Source organism: Peromyscus californicus, unplaced genomic scaffold, assembly GCF_007827085.1.
Source record: "Peromyscus californicus insignis strain IS unplaced genomic scaffold, ASM782708v3 Scaffold_13__1_contigs__length_99412109, whole genome shotgun sequence".
Lineage (NCBI taxonomy): Eukaryota > Metazoa > Chordata > Mammalia > Rodentia > Cricetidae > Peromyscus > Peromyscus californicus.
The window spans coordinates 79,165,858-79,183,447 of record NW_026294424.1 but is presented as its reverse complement, the minus strand read 5'-3'; the positions used below and the strand labels follow the sequence as shown (position 1 = coordinate 79,183,447).

General features: G+C 37.0%; 2 protein-coding genes across 2 annotated transcripts in view; one reads left to right on the top strand and one right to left on the bottom strand.

Annotated features, from left to right (window-relative positions):
* Window positions 1–8,193, top strand: part of Uba6 (ubiquitin like modifier activating enzyme 6) — a 67,249-nt gene extending 59,056 nt beyond the window's left edge. The window contains 1 exon segment of the mRNA XM_052735295.1: window positions 1,573–8,193. Coding sequence (XP_052591255.1) covers window positions 1,573–1,711 — 139 coding nt within the window. The 3' untranslated portion in view covers window positions 1,712–8,193.
* Window positions 3,295–17,590, bottom strand: part of Stap1 (signal transducing adaptor family member 1) — a 48,620-nt gene continuing 34,324 nt past the window's right edge. The window contains exons 8-9 of the mRNA XM_052735300.1: window positions 16,492–16,588; window positions 3,295–10,558 (exon numbers count right to left, since the gene is read on the bottom strand). Of these exons, the coding sequence (XP_052591260.1) occupies window positions 10,497–10,558; window positions 16,492–16,588 (159 nt within the window). The 3' untranslated portion in view covers window positions 3,295–10,496. The remainder of the gene's footprint in view (window positions 10,559–16,491; window positions 16,589–17,590) is intronic.

Below are 17,590 nucleotides of genomic sequence, written 5' to 3'. Positions count from 1 at the left end.
ACTAGAATGTTAAGTTTCCCAGGGTATAAGTCTTTATTTGATCTCTTGATTGCTGTATCTCAAGCAGTTAGACCAGTACCTGGCACAAAATAGCCATCTGTAAGAACTTGTTTGAATAAGTGGATCTCTATATGTGATGGTGTTCTTTAACATGACCATCAACTTTGGATTATCAGTTGAAGTTAATCACTTGTACATTATAATTATCTTAATTAGCTTTACTATAAAAATGGTTATATTAGGTCAGCATTAATTTTGTTTTGCAGTTGCTTTTGTTAGGACTCAGGAATGGTATTGAGAGAACTTGAGGGCTGTATTTAGAGTTCTTGTAATGTGTGCCACCTAGATGTCAGTGAAATGCATGATCATGAATTAGTGTAATTTAAGATTTGCTGCAAAAAAGAATGTGTTTTGAGAGTTGGTCAGTGTGTGATCCCTGCAGCATGAGATGCTTTATGAGTGATATGTCTTACATTCTACGTTTTTAATTTAGCAGGTATTTATTTATTATTTAAGTGGCTGGACACTCTAGGTCAATCAATGAGAGCCTGCCTTAGAGCATGAGCTTGACTTTATAAAGACATGTTCACATGCTTGAGTGGTTACTTATTAATACTTGTTTTGTGTCCTTGAATAACTTTGAAACATAGATTCTCTTCCGTGTTTGTTCCCATAGCTGTTGAGTGTTAAAGTAATAGTAAATCCTAAAAATGTAATGGTACAGGAATAGTATTCCAGAATTGCTAGTTTTGTTACTATTTTGTTATTATACAAATAGCCCTGATGTCGAATACAGTCTACTTAGAGAAACTGGTACATTGATTATTAATTAAAATGTAACTAAAATCATTATAATGGAGATGTTGACATTGCACCATGGACTTTCCTAACTCAGACCTCAATTTGGGGTTGGATTTCATTTGAAGATTTGAGGGAGGATTATTATATGCAAAAGCAAACAGCTTGTGCATACACATTTAGCTTGAAAAATAAAAAGTACACTTGATGATCTCTGGAAACTCAGATGATATGGATATGAGTAGTAGAAAGGATGAAGAGTTATGTATAGGACAAAGTATCCCTTCTCAAATGGAAAGAGCTATGTGGGGGATTAAATAGTAACATTAGTAACATAATTCAGAGCCTGGCATGAAGTAGGTCTTTAACTTACATTTTAGGAGAATTCTGACAACCAAGTAATAAAAGAAAGGATAGATTAGGGGCAGCTTGTATTTTAAGATTTTAATGAGGCTTACTTTTTTTTCTTTAAAAGAATGCTAGGGGATCCCTGATGTCTCTAAACTTTAAGAAATGTAGGAAGAAAGTTAGTTTTTCAGAATCACTGCATTATTCTTTGGGATTTTTTCTTTCCTTTTTATCATTACAGCAAGGATCGTATTAGGTAAGTATTTTCAATTTGGAGTAGTAAGGAAAAATTAATAGAGTATAGGCAGATTATTATTATATTTTAAAGTATAAAATACAAGTCCATAGTCTCTGAATAGTACTAATTAGCAAAGTCTTTCATTTTACCCAATTACCAAAGTATTTACCCTTGCTTATTTTTCTTAGAATGCACAAACTTGTGAAACCTTCGACTGAGAAGAAATATGTGGATCTTACTGTGTCATTTGCCCCAGACACTGATGGAGATGAAGATTTGCCAGGACCTCCAGTACGATACTACTTCAGTCAAGACACTGATGAATAGTTGCCATAGAGTTACTCCAGGACTACTTTATTTTGGAAAGTGTACTTAATTCAGAAGCTAAATTAACCAGCTCATAATACTGTGGATTTCTTTTTGCCTTAATTTAAGGGAAACATCAGTAGGAAACTCAACTACACTGAATAATTAGAAAACATTTTGGAGCATAGTACACATCTGTTGCTTCATACAGCTATGATCACAGCAACTTTGAACTGGAATACCATTTTCTAATGCTTACAAGTTTGTATATTAAGCCCTGTGGATGAAAAGAAGGAACAAAGAAAGAATTTATTTATGACCAGAAGAAATAAAGATGAAGAAATAGAAAATAGTGAATCCTGGCTATTCAAAAAGCTAAATCCTGTTTTAAGGTTTTCTTTTTTATTTGGTATTTGAGACCTGTATTTCAGTATAAATAGTGTGATGCTGTACCTCTGACATAATTAAGCTTTGAAATTTTCATAGCACTGAGAGACAGAGGGATGGTAGTGGTAGATGAAGAGTAGAGATTTAAAATTGGGTAGCTACAGTTAGTGTCCTGTTAGCTCTGCTAACAGAGTTTGTTATATTACTTCCTCCCCTAAATCAAGAGTTTCGCGATATGATCAGTGTTGTAAACCATGAGGTGATGACATGTTAACTTGGACTAAATGTTAACAGTATTATATGCACTCTGACGACTCTCAGAAAATCCATGAATGTGAGCAAGTAAATGTGGCTAATCATTTGATTGTTAATATGCCTTTATTTTATTTATCTGGAACTCTAAACTAGTCATAGTATATAAGACTGAAATGTTTTATAAAAGGAATATCCTTAGAAATAGATGAAAATTTAAAATTAATACTTGTAGAATTGTCTTTTTTTTCCTTCCAACAATGTAATAGAGAAAAAAAAAGCAATATTTTTTTTTTTAAAGGAAGCTTGTCATTTTACTCTTCATTCCCAAAATGGGAATTGACAGAGATAGAAAAATTATATTTTTTTAAGTTTTTCTTTATTGAGAGAAATACCCTGTTTCCTGATATGAACAGTTGCAATTAATGATATAATTGGGTCCATTAAAAGGTACAAATAGTATTGGCTGTAAAATCAGTGAAAACAGCACGTGACTCTTTTACAGGATTATTATGCACTCTAAACAGCGAGTGCTTACAGCCTCTGAAAGTCGCCTGCCTGGGGCTCATACTCTTGTTCAGACCATTAGTAGCTACTTTGATGAATTAAAATTTAGATTACATCAGTATTACTCCAGCGGTATCTCTTTATTTTCTGTACTTTCCATTAACAAATAATTTAAATCTATGTTGATCAGCTTTTGGTTTCCTCCTCTTATGAAGTATCCAGTTGGGAAATGGGTGAGTTTCTGTAATACAATATTCTGTTCATTGAGAGATGGAGAAAAGTGGCAGGATCCATTTTAAAGAAATAAACTATTGTTTTTGTCATATCCTACCCTTTTCCATTTTGCCTATTCCTAGTATAATGTTCAAAATTAATGTTACATAAATTGAATACAGGAACATCAAAGGCTCTATGGCTTAGAACTTAATGAGGGTAGAAATAATAAAAGTTTTGTTTAAAAAAAAAAAAGCCACCTTTCCCAGTTTTTACTTTGTCTTCTGTTCTTTGGTAGTAATGTGTTTTCTAGGTAACCAGCAATCCTCAAAAATGAACCAATAGCTTGGGTTTGTTTACCTAAGTCTCTGCATCTCTTTGGAAGTAAATGAGAACCGTGCTTTGTAGAGTGCATCAGTAAATAAAATCAACTGGGATTAGGCTTCTTTTACAATTAAATTTACAATCATTTTGCCATTTGTTTTTTCATTTTGTTTTTCTGTAGGTGATGATTATTACTATCGTCCTAAATATTACTAAGCTAGAAAGCCACAATGAAGTTAATGACAACTTTTTCCATTGTTTTATTTTGTACCTTAAGATTATTGTTACTAAAATATAGCTAAAAAGAGAAAGAAAAGCAATTTGGTGTTACTCCATTCAGTGATACATATATACATATATCCATCCATCCTAAAAATCAGTCCAAGAAATTTTAGAATATTGTCATAAACTATGTTCTGTGGTTCATTGCAGAGAATTTAATTATACCTCTTACTCTGTGGTTAGTACCATGTCCGTGTTTCCTGATTTCTATGCTTTGCAAGCAGACTAGTTTTGGCATATAGTCAAAGGGACAGAGTGTGCTTAATAAGCTCTGAGCCCTAACTTTAATCCCCAAGAGCAAAAAGATATGAGAAAAACAGGCAGAAATAGTCACTCCATGAAAAACCTAGTTTGGGGTTTCAAAAGTCAATTCCTTATAGAATCTGAATCAGTTGTATTATGTGTCTTAAGTTCCTTACACATTGTTCCAGAAGTAAAACTTGATTAAAAACTATATTATTTTTATAGTTTATCTTTCATGGCACACACATTGTTAGGACAGTGTCAGAGTGCAAAAATAGAGCCATAGTTGGGGCTGTATGTAACTCTACAGTAGAGTACTCGCTAGCAAACACGAGACTCTGGGTTTGAGTCCCAGCTCAAAACCAGAAATCAGAAAGGTTGGCTCTAGGGAGTCAGATGAAGCGTCAGCAGGCAATTTGTGTTTGCTTTTCTCTTGCTGTACCTGGAAAGCGTGTCTGTCTGTTTTGTGGGTGTGGATTATGTATGTCTATGCACCACATGTGTGCAGTGCTCTTGAAGCCAGAAGAGGGCGTCGGATCCCCCGAGACGAGTTACAGACAGTTATGACCGGCCAGGTTCTCTGGAAGGGCAGCCAGTTATTTTAACCACTGAGCCATCGCTCCAGCCCCAGAAGCTTCCTGTTTGAATTGAGACATGCATGCTGAAAGTATATAAAATGTGAATATACAGTTTAAGGAATAGTTTTAAAATGTTTGCTTATCTAACCAGTGTTGAAGTTAATAAATACATCATTGATATCAGAAACCTTCCTAATCCCTCCCCAGTCACAGATATCTTAAACCCCTGGTAATTATGTCTGTCTTTTATTTTTTATTTTTGTACTGTTACCTTGTTCTTGTGGTGTTACCCCCTCTGTGTGTAAATCTAAACAACAGTTTAGTTCTGCCTGCTTTGGAACTGTATGTAAAGAATCATTCTGCATTCATTTATGTCTTTCATTCACTGTGGTTCATCCATGTTGTAGCCATATTTTATTTACCATTGCTGTAATAGTTTACCTTTGCATTAATATACCACTTTACGTTGTACTGACTGTGAATGATAAAGATGTATTTAGTTCAGGGTAATTACAGTTCTGTAATAAATGTTATTTTGTTTCTCCTCAGTTGCAAATGGTGGAAGATGTGTAGGATCAAAATTGCCTGGTTGTAGATATTTTTTAATATTTTAGTTTTGAAATTAAAATATTAAAATATAATTACATCATTTCCCCCTTCCATTTCCTCCTTCCAACCCTTCCCATGCACCATCCCCTTGCTCTGACGCCCATTTTCTCCACATGGAGGTCAGTTTGGATGGTTTTTGTTTTGTATTTTGACAGCGTGGTGGATATGCAGTTGTATTTCATTGACCGTTTCCTCACTTATTGCCAGGGGTGGGGAGGGAATAGGCACCTTTTTCACATAGCCATTTCCACTTTCTTTTTTGAAAAGTGTGTTGTCACATCTGTTACATATCTTCCTTTTGTGTTGGCAATGCTTTTCCTCACTTGGTACGTGAAAGATCTTTATAAATCATGGTCTTTATTGTCTATATCGTTTTAAATATCTTCTGTTCTGTAGCTAAACGTGAGATACCTAGTAGGACCAATCTTTTGTTTCGTAATTAAACCTCGTTGCCAGCCTGGGGCATCTTCTGAGATCCCCCTGTTGTCTTCTCAGCACTTTAGTTTTGCCTTTCAGGCTTGAGTTGTAAGTCATAGGGAGTTAATTTTGAACATGATGGCTAGTACTATACCAGTGGTACTTAGGTAAAGTGTTTTCCTTTCTTCCCTGGTTCTGCCAAGGTAGCATTAGAAAAGGTGTGTGTCTCCTAATGAGCCTTTTGTTCCTTTCCTTTTCTGCCCTAATGGTAATTACTGTCTCCATCACTGTAGCTGATAATATTTTTATGTTTGACAAAATTCATCCTTCAAACTTAGTTTTTTTTTTCTGTTAATATGTCTTGGCTATTCTTAGCCCTTCTATTTTCCATTCTCAGATTTCTTTGTAAACTTGCAAACTGGTCACTCCGGCAGTTTTCACTTTTCTTGCCAAAAGAATCTTAATTTCTCATTTATGTGTGGTGTGTGTTTCTACACATGGTGCACACCTTTCTGTGTTTGTGCATATCATCGGTATATGATATGCATACCATGTGTATGCAGGTGCCTGTAGAGGCCAGAAGGCATCAGAGCCCCTAGATCTGGAGTTACAGGCATTTGTGAGTTGCCCAAGAATGGATGCTATGGACCAGACCCTGTTCCTCTCAAGAGCAGCAAGTACCCTTACCCACTGAACCATCTCTAACCAAACAGCATAGTCTGCCTAATTTCAGAATCTAATGCCTTCCTCTGAGTCTGTTATCTGATGCATTTCTTCTGTTCTTTTTTGTATCCAGTATCCTTTTAATACTTGCCAGTATTTTACTTGAAATCATGCATAAATTATTTAATAGAATAAATGTTTTCATTCTTCAGAGACTTGTTTTTGCTTCTGCCTGGGGACTAGTAACCTAAAATCACTTTGATGGAATTTCAGCCACTCAGATTTTCTAGCCCTTCTAATGTGATTCAAAGTAGAATTTCAGACTACTATTCTCCTATTCTCTTATTGTCTGCCCTTACCCTTAAAGTTCATCTCTTCAAATTTCCAAATGTGATTTGAAGTTACCAGGGTCCTCACCTCTTGACTGGCCCTAAAAATTAGGTCATTTTTTTCTTAACCAAGGTCCAGCTAAACTAAAACTCAGAATATAAAGATTATTAAAAGACCCATATGTTTGGAAAGTACTGATGATTTAAAAACTCATAAAAAAAAATTCTAATGAGCCAAGATCATTGCAACCTAACCCACATTTGTCTCACAACTTTTTGGTGTTATTTCAGTGGGTCCCTAAAGAGCAGGCATGTTTGGAACATAGTCTTGCTATTGTTATTTTTAGGTGAGACTTAGAAAGGTGATTAGGTTAGAGGAGATCAGACATAACACCAGTGGTTTCAAAGGTGGAAATGAACCTGACTTGAAATGATTTTCCCAGCCAGGTTGAGACCCAGGAAGGGGTCCTACACAATTTTCAGTCCTGTACATTTAGGCTTCCAATATCCATACCCATGAGCAAAATAAATTTTCACTCTTTTAACATTAAAAAAACTAATGAAAATTTAAAAGATTTCTTTTTAATCTGTAAATTCATTAGAGACTCACTTGGTGGCCCAGAATATGATAGTTTTTATCAATTTGGAACTGATACATTCTGTAGTCATTAGGGGCTATGTGCTGTACATGTCAATGATATCAAATCTTTTAATATTATTAAATTTTCTATATCATGTGTTTTTAATAAACTATAATGTGAATTACCAAAAGAGTTATATTAAAAATCACCTATTTACTTGTTTTTTTTCTCCCAGGGTGTGTTTCTGTTTTATATGTCTTAAGGCAATATTAGTAAATTCATATGTGGTGGTTTAAGTAAGAATGGCACCCACAGGCCATTTTTTGAATGCTTACTCACCAGGGAGTGGAACTATTTGAAAGGATTAGAAGGATTGGCCATGTTGGAGGAAGTGTGGCACTAGGGGTGGGCGTTGAAGTTTCCCTGTGTGTGTGTGTGTGTGTGTGTGTGTGTGTGTGTGTGTGTGTGTGTGTGTACCTTCAGATCAGAATGTAAACTCTTAACTACTTATCCAGTGCCGTGCCTGCCCCCATTCTTCTCACCTGATGATAACAGACTAAACTTCTGAAACTGTAAGCAAGCCCCCAATAAAATGCTTCCTTTCATAAAAGTTGCTTTGATCATGGTGTGTCTTCACAGCAATAGAACAGTGACTGAGGCTGTAAATCTAGTTTGTTGTATTTTCCTGCTCAATTGTATTTTATCAATGTGAATTATCTCTTTGTGCCTTAAAGTCTTTTATCTTTGGCCATCTCCAGTTTCTTTTTGGTCAGTAATCTCATGGAATAATTTCTTCTGTCCACCTACTTTGAACCTTTATGTGTTCTAAATTTTAGATGTTTGCCTAGTATATACTACAGTTGCTAGGATTTGGTGGTCAGGAGGCATTGACTGATCTTGCCCTGACAACTGCTCTTCCAGCAGCTGTGACTGTGTGGCAGGCTGTAGTTTTTCCTCTGCCCTCCCACAGAGCATCTCTTCCCCAGCTCTATAATGCTCGCACCTTCCTTATAGTAGTGTTTTATGTGGACATTTCCATTTCTCCCAAAATGTGTTTACTGATTTTTATGTTAAATTCTTTATTAAAATAAATCATGGTTTCTGTCTTCTTAAAGGTATGCCTTGTTTTGTCTTGACTAGTGTTTTTTACTATATTAAATTCTGTATATTTGCACAAAATAAAACTAACCTTAATCATTACCTTTTGGCAGACTGTATATTCCCCAAACAGCAATATTTCCAGAAGCAAATACTCATGTAGAAGGTTGCCTCTCCCAGCCCTGTTTAAGACTACCATGGTTGGGGCAAAGCACCCTTCCTGGGTTGCTCTCATTCTGTTGCATATTGTTTCCCTTGTGAAACATACTCTCAGAATCCAGTTTGTAAAGAAAACCAGAGTAGCCCACGTAAACAATGAGGCTATCAACAGCCTCAGGTATCTGTCATGTGAGTAAACAAGCTTTTAAAATGATTCTAGGCCTAGAATTCACCGACCCTGGACTAGTCATTCTTTCCTTTATCTGCCAAATGCATGAACATACAGTGGTGAGTTTTAGAGTTCTTTATCATACAGGGATCAACTTTGTTTATCCAACTTATATTTTATCACACATTTCTTTTACATATTTTAGTTCTGTTGTATTTAGTTCTGTTTAGTGTCTGAATTCTATAATAGTCAATGCTTGTGTTTTTATATACCTATATAACATTCTTTGATCTTTTTCATATCAGCACATTAAAAGTATTTGTTCTGGGCTGGAGAGATGGCTCAGCAGTTAAGAGCGTGGGCTGCTCTTCCAGAGAACCCAAGTTCAATTCCCAGCACCTATATGGCAGCTCACAACTGTCTATGACTCCAGTTCTAGAGGACCTGGCACCCTCACACAGACATACATGCAGACAAAACACCAATGCACATTAAAATAAATCTTTTTTTAAAGTATAGTTTTTCAATTTTAAGCACTGTATTTTCTTAGAGGAATAATTGACTTAACAGTTTCAGATGTTAAGTTAAAGCTATCAGTCTCTTAGCCTCATTTGGTGCATGAGCTATGTGTTCCTTATCAGATTTCTATAAATATTACTCACTTTATGTCCCAGATCTAAGAATTCCCATTAACACTAACTCTCCATTTAAAAGATAGCTTTACTTGATTTTGCATATATTCCTACACAGAAATTTAAGATAATCTCAAACTTTATTGTGTGTAGTAATTACCTGTGGCATATACTAAAAAGGCAAACCTCAGAAATTCTGGAAGGGAGACTTAGAAGATCGCTCATTTAATTAGTTTACCGGAGTTCCATAACAAATACACGGCTTAAGGCACAAAAAAATATTTTCTCATAGTGTTGAGGCTGGAAGTCTTTAAATGTCTGATTGCTCTGTTTTCCCCCAAGGGATCCTTTTTGCCAACATAAATGTCCATCTTCACCCTGGGTCTCATACAGTCTTTGCTCTGTGTCCTAATTTCTCCTTAACATCTTTATAATATTTTGGAACTAAGAGAATCTTAATCCATTCTAGCCTGCTTGCGTTTTTGTTTTTTAAGGTGAGAAAAACAAACTAAATACCCAAATAATTTGAACCACGAATAAGCTAGAAACCATACCATTTCATTCTGAATTACATTATTCTTGAATTTTTTGACCATAAAGTCTGTGAGTTTGAGGCTAGCCTGGTCTACGGAGCAAGTTCCAGGACAACCAAGGCCACACAGAGAAATTGTCTCAAAAAAAAAAAAAAGTAGTATGATACCTAGTCTGGATGAAGGTTCTGTATTTTTAAAGAAATGAATCACAGTAATCATAGTATTAAATTTGCAACAGTGGTGTTTATTTTGTCATCCTGTAATGAGCTATGGGTGAGTTTTGAACTAGTAGAAAGATATCGGCAAGGAAGAACATAAAAAAGAGTTGCATTAATTCCATGAACATAATATGCGACCATAGGGTATTTCTACCAGATGGGCATTTTCTAGCTCATTTCATGTCTGTGACCGCCAACTAGATCAATTAAATAACTTATAATTGATTAACTGGTCCAATCAGATTTTACCAAAAACCTAGTTAAGGTTTAGAAAATAAGTAGGATTTAGGGGAACTAGATAATCTGCATTGCAAATTGTATATGTGAAATGTATTTCATTGAAGCCAAGGAGGAACAAAAACCTGGCTTTATAAAACAAATTTTTGCCACTTAATATAGAGAAATGCATGAATCAAGTTACTCTACAGACAGCTGGTGGTAACCAGTAAATTGGTCTCCTACTGATCAAACAATGAAATTATATGGTGCATCGTTTTATTCTTGTGCCCAAACAAGTGACTAGGGTCAAGGAAATAGAGATAATGGTTTTTAGAAGAGAAAAATCTTCCTTTTGAAAACAATAAATATCAAGGAGGCAGTTTCCACGTTATTTCATGCCTTGTGTGGATTTTTCTTAAGCTTCTCACTTCTTTCTTCTATGTTGGGCTCTTGATCTGGAAATTATGGGTGGAAAGTCTTGATTAGTTTCTGAAGTGATGCTATGAGACCAAGTTCTTCTCCACTCTCAGCAGGAGTTGATTTCTTGCCTGTTCCCCGAACACTGGTGGTATGTTAATAATTTTTATGTAATTAGATGTGGAATATCCAGATTTCTTTTAATATTTTTATATCCTGGACCTAAAATGTCATGTATTTTCTTATGCTTTACTTAATGTTCTGTATACCTTCTGTGCTATATTTTGAAATGACTTTTAAACTGTTAATTTCTGACATTGGGAAAAATAAATTGAGAGAATATCACTTGACTATTATATTTCTATTGCTGCTCTTGCCTCTTGGTGTTACAGAGAAAGCTGGGCACTAACACAGGTTAACAATGGTCAAAGAAAATTCTGGGTTCTTTTCATTAGTAAACACATTGACCAGTTCCACATTTCCAGATCTCTGAACCATTAAGTACTCTACAACTCCAATTTCTAGCTCAAGGCAAATTAAAACTAAGTGTTCTAGCATTCACACTGTGCCCCAATAAGCAAGTTGATGTCCTAGAAATAATCACCAAGTTCCACAAAGTTTTCTTAAAATGCAGCATTTAGGGATTTGGCCATGGCTTTTCTCGGGAAGTCCTGTTTTCCTTCTCTTTCTGCTTTTGAAAGTAAAAATATCCTGCTCTGCAGAAGCTTTTCTGGTTTGAAAAGGCTCCCTGGGCCTCTTGTTCTCCCTGCCAGTCAAGAACCCCAATAATAAAGGAGTCAGGCGCAAGGCTGTTGAGTAATACTCTTGGTCACAAAGCAAAACAAACCAGTTCAGTCACATAGCGATAATAATCTGGTTGTCTGTTTAAGTCAGCAGCCCATTTTCAGTTATTTTTTTTTCTATTGTCTGTTTTTCTTCTTTCTTTCTGTCCATAGAAACCAAGTAAATTGTCTCAGAGAACTGAGAGAGTGGGAATTGCTTTTGCATGCTTTTTTCTTTAACTTGTTTGAAGAGACACAGCTCCTAGCTCCCAGGACAGCACTGCTTAAGCTCTCAAGCAACTTGCTTTACCTAGAAGGATCGAACAGTGGTCCTTAGGCTAGTCAGAGCCATCCTAGAGATAAGAACAGAGAAAGAGCACCACCTAGTGTTGTATTGGCTATGGATGGCACAGATTCCAGGCTAACCAAAGAGCTCCTCTTTCCAAAGATCCCAGAGGCAACTTCTGTTGTTCCAGATAGAAATCTTTATTTGACACCAAAGTTTTATAAAGATTTAGGTAACATTGAAATAAAAGATGCAACTAAATGTAAGCAGCAAAGGCAGAAGCATACTTTTGAGTCTGCATTGTATCAGTTAAAGTAGGAGGCCAGGCTCTGGATAGTTTTTTTTTTACATGGGAGAAAGAAATTATTTATATTTTATGTTCTTGATTTTGTTTTTTTTTAGAAAGTCCAACTCTTGTGTGCCTCTCCCTAATTCATGATTTTTTTTCTTTAATATTGTTAAATGTACATGTGTGTATTTACTGATATATAACTTACTGAGTTCATTTACCTTTGCTAGTATGTATGTACATATGTCCAGGGCTGAACGCTTGGGATTGGACAACACATGTGAAAGCTTCTCCCTGGAGGACACCAATTCTCCCTCTCTTGGTAGTCATTGACCTTGTGTAGCTCTTCATTTCAGAGCTATACTGATACAAGCATGGTAATGGTACAAAAATGTGTAGACTATTGGGACAAAACAGAAGACACAAGCATGAGTATGCATAACTGGAGTCACCTGATTGATACTTGACAACAATGCCAAAAACTCGGGTGAGAAGACAGCATCTTCAATAGATGGTGTGGGGAAACTGCATCCCCACGTGTACAAGAATGAACTTAGACATGTATCTACCACCCTGAACAAAAGTCCACTCAAATGGACCGAAGACCTCAAAGTAAAACCGGAAACACTGAAACTGCTACAAGGATACAGACGATACCTTGATACCCTACACGATACAGGTGCAGGAAAGGACTTTGTGAATAGTATTCCATTCACGCAGGAAATAAGGCCAACAACTGACAAATGGAACCTCATAAAACTAAATGGTTTCTGTATGGCAAAAGGACAGCCATGAAAAGGAAGCCCACAGAGTGGGAGAGAACCTTGGCCAGCTATATATACATCGGAGAGAGGATTAACATGCAGAATATATAAAGAACTTAAAAGTCAAGAAGACAAATGACCCGATTGAAAAATGGCCCATGGGTCTGAACAGAAAGTCCTCCAAAGGAAAAAAAAATGGTTAAGAATTATCTCAAAGGGCTTTCAATACCCTTAGCAATTAGAGTTGCAAATTAAAACTACTTTGAAATTTTATCTTCTCCCAGTCAGATGGCTAAGATCAACAATTGATAGTAATTGCTGGGGAGGACTGTAAGGTAAGGGGAATCCCTCATTCACTATTGGTGAGATTACAAATTAGTTCCACCACTCTGGAAATCAGTCTATTTGGATTACTCAAAAAGCTAAAACTAAATCTACCACATGACCGGCTATCCCATTCCACAGATAGTTGCTTAGCCATGTCATTGTTGCTCTGATCACTATAGCTAGGAAACAAACTAAACGTCCTTCAGCTGATGAATGGTAGCTGACAATGCAATGCATCAAAGGCTCTAAGAACTAAGCTGCAGTATGGACTGTTGCCCTAGGACAAGATCTTGAGGTGTACAAACCCAAAGCAGCCAAACAAAGGTAACAGACTTAGAGTTTATTCCCACAGCAGTTGGGAGAGCTGCTTCACCCTAGCCAGATTGATTGCCTGCTTGAAACAAGTGCTGCAGAGGCTGGAGAAGGACCCAAAGACCCATGGCAATAACACTCAAAATGCCCAAATGGAACCCCAAATTACTTGGTAAAAAGTCAGAAAATTGATCGGGGTATGGTGGTGCATGCCTTTAATTCCAACACTCAGGAGGCAGGGGCAGGTAGATATTAAGTTCAAGGCCAGCTGGGTCTACAAAGTGAGTTCAAGGACAGCCAGGGCTGTTACACAGAGAAACCCTGTCTTGAAAACCCAAGAGAAAGAAAGAGAGGGAGAAAGAAAGAAAAGAATGACAGTTGGAAATTTTTTGATACACAAGAAGCTAGAGAAATGTAGCCAGTCCTCTAATTCTCCAGAGAAAAAAATAACATGCCAATAAGAAAGCAACCAAATGGAATTATCACATGGTCTTTAAAGCAGCTACATTTGTTTTTAACTTGGGGGAGAGCACTAGAGGTCACATGCAGGGTCTTTCTCTGAGCTATATTCTCCAGCCTAAACATAAAGCTCCTGAATCTAAGATGGAATGAAAACCATACTGAAACTTAGATGGTAAAATATTAGAAGTAAAGTCACTCAACAAAAACAAAGTATTTCTCGTAAGCAAGCAAATTTTGGCATATTAAGCAAATCTAACACTTAAAACAATATATAATAATCAAGTAGGTTTAATGTAACATTTAAAACTGTGTAATTCATCATATGAACCAACTAAGGAAAAACTATATATGTGAACATATATAACAGAAAAACAAGTCACAAATTTCTATCTACAATATCTGAATAAATAAGTAGTAATTGTTAAGGAAACTTCCTTCATTCTGAGATTAGACAAAAATGAATAAATGTATTCTCATACTTAGGAATGAAAGAGGAAACTTTTTCCAAAAAGCTGGGAGCAAAAAAGGAGGTTTTGGATACTCCAGCCAATACAGTAAGGAAAAAATACAGTGTATGCACATTGGGAAACATGAATTAAAGTTAAAACTCTCTGTCATACCACGAATCCTATAGAAAAGTCCCAAGAAGCCAGGTGTGGTGGTACAATCCTGTAACACAAGCACCTAGGAGTGGACGACAAGGTCAGCCTCAGTTTTCCATCACGCTGGAGCCTATGTGAGTGACAAAGTGATGCTAGAAAAACTGCCCAACTGAATCCAATCCAATTTTCTGACTCATAGAACAATGAACCAATAAAATAGTTGTTGATTTAACCACTGTGGAGGTGGTTTATTATACAGGGTTGAATAACTAACTGATAGAATTATATCCAGGGATGAGGAGAGTTACGACAGATTTCTACACACTCCAGATTTTATTTTAAGAAATCCTAAGAGTTTGGAGAGATGTTATTTTAAGAACTCTTTCTCTCACGGAACCCTAGTAGGTATGTTTTCCTGCATACACACCAGGCAAAGTAATGTGTTGACTATGTGTGCAGTTACATGCCTATGCTTGGGGTCATGGGTTATGAGAAGTTTTCAGAAGCTAGACAACACACAGAGAAGGTTAGAAATAAGAGGAAAGAGGGCTGCAGGAACCAGTAAGTCAAAGAGCAGGTAGAAACACTAAGAGGAAATGATGTGGTAATTTTAACGGTATTTCAAAGCCTGAAATTAGATTCATATGAAGTAATGTTTCAGACTCAGGGAAGAATTTTTTAGAACAAGAACCCAGTGAACTGTGCTGCTTCAAGAGTCAGTGAACACTATAACAGAACTTGGCAAGCAATCTGTGTGACCACATCTTAGAGACACTTTCTCTGCTGAGTGCACAGAGGACCCTACAGAGACCAAGATTGCATTTGATCACTTCCTAAAGCTCCTGCAGACTCTGAGCTCTTGTATTTTTTTTTTTTTGTATTGTGATGTAGCATCCAAAGACAAACAGTTATATTTTAAGAACTTAGATTTTTAAACCTGCTGTTGTTTCAATTAGTGAGACTTTGCAGATATGCCCCTGGTGCAGGTAGACAAAGTAGTTTTCCTTTATAACATATAGGAAAAGAAACTGTTCTGAATGAAACCCAAACTAGCTGGAGACCCTTAACCTCTTCTGCTTAGAGCTTTCCCAGTGACCACATGTAGACTGTTGGATAGAACAGGGCAAGATGATCGAGGCTAGCCTGCAGAAACTAGAATGCAAATGGAGTCAGTTTAATGAACATGTGAACTATACTGTTGACACAGGTCCCATTGCTCAGGTTAATGGACTACTACCTACCACTGTTTTAAAGTTCTTCGTTTATGGAAAAGGAGCTCACCAATTTTGAAGCTGGACCCAACTATAGTTTTGTCAGTAGCTCCTCATCACCTCCTCACTCCTATGACCTTGCCATATGACTTCTTTACCTTCAGAGCAGAATAGCACTATATCAAGGCCATTTACTGCTGTGGATATCGCTCTGTATAAATAAAATGCTGATTGGCCAGTAGCCAGGCAGGAAGTATAGGCAGTACAAGCAGAGAAGAGAATTCTGGGAACAGGAAGGCTGAGTGAGGAGACGCTGCCAGCTGCTGCCATGACAAGCAACATGTAAAGATACCAGTAAGCCACAAGCCATGTGGCAACTTATAGATTAATAGAAATTGGTTGATTTAAGATATAAGAACAGTTAGCAAGAAGCCTGCCATGGCCATACAGTTTGTAAATAATATATAAGTCTCTGTGTGTTTACTTGGTTGGGTCTGAGCGGCTGCGGGACTGGTGGGTGAGAGAGATTTGTCCTGACTGTGGGCCAGACAGGACCAGGAAAACTCTAGCTACATACCAAGGGGCTAATCCCCACAGCCTTTGCTTACTCTCATGCATTCTACCCAGCCTCAAGCATCTGATACTGTTGTGGGCTCATCCCGTTACATTTCCTATTTGCTACCTATATTGTTTTGCTTTTCTATTGTCCCTGAACTTGTTTGATAAAGTCAGATAGAATGATGGAATGATGTTAATAATCACAATGCATTCCTCATAGACTATCTGGAAGCAGATGCTTCTCTCCCCTGCCCCCGCCCCAGACTCTGACAAAGATGATTGCCAAGTGGGGAACTTTAAATTTTAAAAGTTTAGTTTGTACCTTGTCATGTGTGGGGTTTTGTTTTGTTTGATGTAGCAGTAAAGTGAAGGACATACCAAGATTGTCATCAGTTGAATGTATAAATGGTCTCAAATTCCCTCGAGTTTCCTTCACAAAATAATCAATGACGCTGAAAAGGTTTGGCAGTGTTACCTGTGTAAAGGAAAGTGAGAGATGGTTCAGTGCCTGACTAAAAACAAACAAGAGATGCTCCCCTGCAGTTTAGTGGGGATTGTTGTGTATTTCCTGACCTCCAGAAACCCAGGTCATGTAGGCATCATACTTCAATAACTTGCTGAACAGCCATGATTTTCTTAGCCATGCCTGTTTTTTTTTTCTCCCTTTTAAGGACTATGTGGCCATTCTTTGGTGAGGAAATGCTCCCTTAGCATTGGGTACAGTCTGATGAACAATATTTAGGTACTTTACCTCCCCACAATTAAAACAGAAAAATGACTCAATTTAGGCTAATTTATCTCTTCCTGAAATTGGAACTGCAATAGGCAAACAAGAAAAAGTGGCAGCTCCATAACTAAATGTTTCCTCCTTCCTAAGATTTACTAGCCTTCAAAATGTTTATTATAAGAACTTTCTATAATGTAGAAACCCACAGAGATTTCCTAGTAAGAACTTACTCAAGGTCCAAGAATCTAAGCTTGCTTTACCCAGCAGGGCTGCATAAGGGGATGATTTGACCATGAGTGTGGTTATCTGGTGTTTGGAAGAATCTACACTTGACTGTGTGTTGTGCTTTGATCTTGCAAGGGGGAGGTCTTTTGCCCCTCCCTTTGGCATTGTTAGAAAAAGACCCTTTGAAGAGACAGAAGGAGCCAGTGGATTTTGATCCAGGTCCTCCTGAAGCTATCCTGTGCTTCTGTCTGTCTCCTCTCTGCTATATTTCTATCTAAAATATTTCTTATTCCTCTCTCCTCCTCATAGGAACCCTTTAAAACGTGGAAGCTGGCCTCCCACAGATGGTTCCAGAACTAAGGACTTAAGTGAAGAGGAAGTAAGTGGGGGGAGGAGTAACACAGAAGCAGTTGGACATGTCTGGTTATGAATTATGAAAAGGTTAGGTGGTGGTATTTTATTCTTTGAGAGCAAAATCTGTCTATAGAAAAATTAGGCTTCAGCAAGTATCTCTCTCTGCCTGGG